Source organism: Aplysia californica, unplaced genomic scaffold (assembly GCF_000002075.1).
Source record: "Aplysia californica isolate F4 #8 unplaced genomic scaffold, AplCal3.0 scaffold00503, whole genome shotgun sequence".
In the NCBI taxonomy this organism is placed as follows: domain Eukaryota; kingdom Metazoa; phylum Mollusca; class Gastropoda; order Aplysiida; family Aplysiidae; genus Aplysia; species Aplysia californica.
The window spans coordinates 141249-145086 of NW_004797773.1; the positions used below are offsets into that span (position 1 = coordinate 141249).

Genomic DNA, 3838 nt, shown 5'->3' on the forward strand with positions numbered 1-3838 from the left:
ACACACACACACACACACACACACACACACACACACACACACACACACACATACAAACACACACACACACACACACACACACACATACAATGAAATGAAGACCTTCATAAAAGGGGACGGGGCGGTTGGCGGGCGCTCTGATGAGCTTCACTCCTCCTTTCCTATCAAACACCTATCACCTTTATCTCTCCTCCTTTTCTTTTCAAGTTACTCCCTAGTAACACCTCTAATCTTCGGCATTTATATGATCTATGTGTGTTGCAAATGCGGTGGAATCTATGACTAGATCTAATCTCTTACTCAAGCTTATTTTTTAAGAAACATGCAAAAACCGAGCCAGAACAAACCGGTCAACGAATTTTATTTTTGATTCCGCAGCACGGGCAGGATAGGGACAGCGCCGCTCTCATCTTGTCTATGATGGGCCTGTCCGATATAGTTGGTCGAATACTGTCCGGCTGGCTGTCAGATCGACCGGTACGTCTTTAATCGTCTTCTTGATACACGGCAACCTTAGAATTACAAAGTTCTATTTATCTCAGTACCTAGTTTTGAGAAATCATATGTCAAAGTGTTTGTGTTTCACATGTCAAGCATTATGGAATGCAATTCTTTGAATATTGATAGCGACTCCGAGTAATGTCACGATTTTGGTAGATTAGATGGAGCATAATTTTACTTCCTGACATTTCGGTCTCAGTAACTCAAAATGGCCAAAAATGCCAGAACTTCGTAATTTCAAGGTAGCGACATGTGTATATAGATAATATGTCTGGCTGCCTGGCTGCCTGGCTGTCTGGCTGACTGTATGCGCGACGCACGCGCGCACGTGTGTGTGTGTGTGTGTGTGTGTGTGTGTGTGTGTGTGTGTGTGTTTGTGTGCGTGCGCGCATGCGTGCGTGTGTGTGTATGTGTGTGCGTGGGTGAGTGGGTGAATTAGTGAGTGAGTAAATAAGTAATAGTAAGTTAGTAATAAGTAAAATCGATAAGAATGCATAAATCGACTGCACGATGTTAGACTCCGTCATACGCCATTTTAAAAAAATGTTGTTTGACAAGAGCTTTACACTGAGCAGTCAGCTTCTACGCGTGTTGTTTTATTTTATTTTAAGGAGGGGGGGGGGGGGTAGGTCTAATAAAGTTGTCGAAAACGTATTCAACAAACTAGCAAATAGACACACACACAAACAAAAAAAGCATACCTTTGGTCTTCAGTGGTGGCCCAGACGATACGGCTATGTGGCCTGTCTGGCTCTGAGTGGCCTCGTCAACGTCATGGTGCGGTTCATGACGTCATTTGGCTCATTGATGGCGTACGCCATCCTTTACGGCCTGTTCTCCGCCAATTTCTGGGCCCTCATCGCCGTCATGTTGACGGATGCGTTAGGTGAGTAGAACTATGGCTGATTAGAAGTTATGTTTGTTTGTCCTCTTGTGGGAAAGGTATGTAAATGGTGAGTGGATCTGGGGTTGATTAGAATTGGTTTTAAGTTTGTTCCATTTGTGTAAATGGTGAGTAGAGCTGGGGCTAATTAGAAATTGTATTACGTTTGTCCACTTGTGGAAAAGATGAGTATAGCTTGAACAAATTGTACGCTGTTTAAGTTTTTTTTCAATTTGTACAACTATAGAGATATGGAAGAAAGGTGAGTGTTGAAGAGGGAGAGAAAGAGGGGTAGAGAGGAAGAGGGAGAGAGAGAGGGAGATACAGAGACAGAAAGGGACCGAAGAGAACAAAAAAGAGAAGGAGGAAAAAAAAGAGAGGGAGAGCGAGAGAGAGAGAGAGAGAGAGAGAGAGAGAGAGAGAGAGAGAGAGAGAGAGAGAGAGAGAGGAGGGGGGAGAGGGGGAGTACAAACAGTCAATATTGTCCAAGACGGCCGACCCTTAACGTTCAGAAAAGGGAAGGGATTGTATTACAAGACAGAGGTGGACGTCTTGGGACAGTGTCATTATGATGGAAAAGACGCAACGGGAGAAATGGGGAGTTGTTTGTACAGGTATTTGTCTTTAAAGGTGTTCGTTAGAACAATTATGACTGTTTGCTTACCTCAAAGGAAGCAGACAGCAAATATTTGACGAAACAACGAAGTCTCTTTTGAAAGCTGAGTGTTTTCATCTCTTTGCCACTTGTACGGGTACCCTCATTCTAAAGTGCATATGCTTAACACACACACACACACACACACACACACACACACACACACACACACACACACACACACACACATATACACAAACACACATACACACACTCACAAACACACACACTAATGCCTCTGCATGTAGACACTAACAGTCAGGCTCAAACACTCACATACACAAAATATATATGTACACACACACGCACACACACGAGCACACAGCACACACACACACACACACACACACACACACACACACACACACACACACACACACACACTCGCGCGCACATATGCATATACCCTCTCTCTCTCCCCCTCTCTGTGCCTTCTCTCTCTCTCCCTCTCTCTCTCTCTCTCTCTCTCTCTCTCTCTCTCTCTCTCTCTCTCTTTTCCCTACAAACAATGACACCTTGTTCACTCTCTCACTCCCTCTCTCTCTCACCATTGTTATTTTAATGAGGTGGTTCTGTTTGTGTTAATTAAACCACTGTTGCACCCAATGCGTGTTGAAAGAGAGAGAGAGAGAGAGAGAGAGAGAGAGAGAGAGAGAGAGAGAGAGAGAGAGAGAGAGAGAGAGAGAGAGAGAGAGAGAGAGAGAGAGAGAGAGAGAGAGAGAGAGAGAGAGAGTCTGTGTGTGTGTGTGCTAAGCATATTAGAATGAGTGTATGTGTGAAAGAGAGGAAGACACTCAGCTTTCAAAAGAGATTTTGTTGTTTCGTCAACAGACAGACAGACAGACAGACAGACAGACAGACAGACAGACAGACAGACAGACAGACAGACGGGAGGGGGTTGAGGAAGGGAGTAATATGATCTCTAATCAAACTACGTTTTTGTGTTATCGTAAAGGACATGGATCACTTTCCTATATTTGATGCAACTTATTTTTATTTATTTATTTATTTTAATGTTTTATTGTTAACTTTTTAAATTACTACTACTGCTGCTGCTGCTGCTGCTGCTGCTGCTGCTGCTGCTGCTGCTACTACTACTACTACTACTACTACTACTACTACTACTTTCATTCTTATTATCTTCAAATTCCCACAGGCATAGAGAGACTGAGCAGTTCTTTTGGCCTTACTACGCTTGCAATGTCACCAGGATTCTTATCCAGTCCACCCTTATGTGGTAGGTAGCTTATTTCAAACTACAAAGGAAACTGTATAAGACTGCCACCCGTTGTCAAGTAGACATGTGGCCGTTTTGTACAGATGGACCTCTTACACGATGTCATTATTGTAAAGAACCACAAGGGATGGGGTGGGGTGGGGGGTGGGAAGGGGCCGTTGTTACAGATAAACGGAAGATGCCGTTTGTACAGGTGACAGGTGGCTGTTAGAGCAGGATCGAATGTTTTTATCAATTACTGATTCCACGAAAATATCTGCGATGTTCCTTCGGCAATCTGATTTCGCTAGTCATGATCATGGCTGTGCTCGAATACGCTTTAAAAAAGAATAAACCAAAGCAACAAAAAAAAACATGTTTTGAATCGTGTCAATGTGCCAGTAAAAGTGGGTACATGCCTGAGCATAGGCATGTTTTGAGTGTTAAGTTTTTAGGCTGTTAAGCCCGCAACCAAAAGGTAGTAGGTTCGGACCTCGTCAGGGCACGCCATTTTGTCCTTGAGAAAGGCAATCTGTATGATGAGTGAGTGTGTGTGTGTGTGTGTGTGTGTGTGTGTGTGTGT

The 3838-nt window shown here is 43.7% G+C and overlaps 1 protein-coding gene across 1 annotated transcript in view; it reads left to right on the plus strand.

The window, feature by feature from the left end:
- Positions 1-3838, plus strand: part of LOC101854892 (monocarboxylate transporter 12) — a gene marked incomplete in the record, with an annotated part of 30870 nt that overhangs the window by 24043 nt on the left and 2989 nt on the right. Inside the window, 3 exon segments of the mRNA XM_005105955.3 lie at positions 379-477; positions 1216-1387; positions 3196-3276. Of these exon segments, the coding sequence (XP_005106012.2) occupies positions 379-477; positions 1216-1387; positions 3196-3276 (352 nt within the window).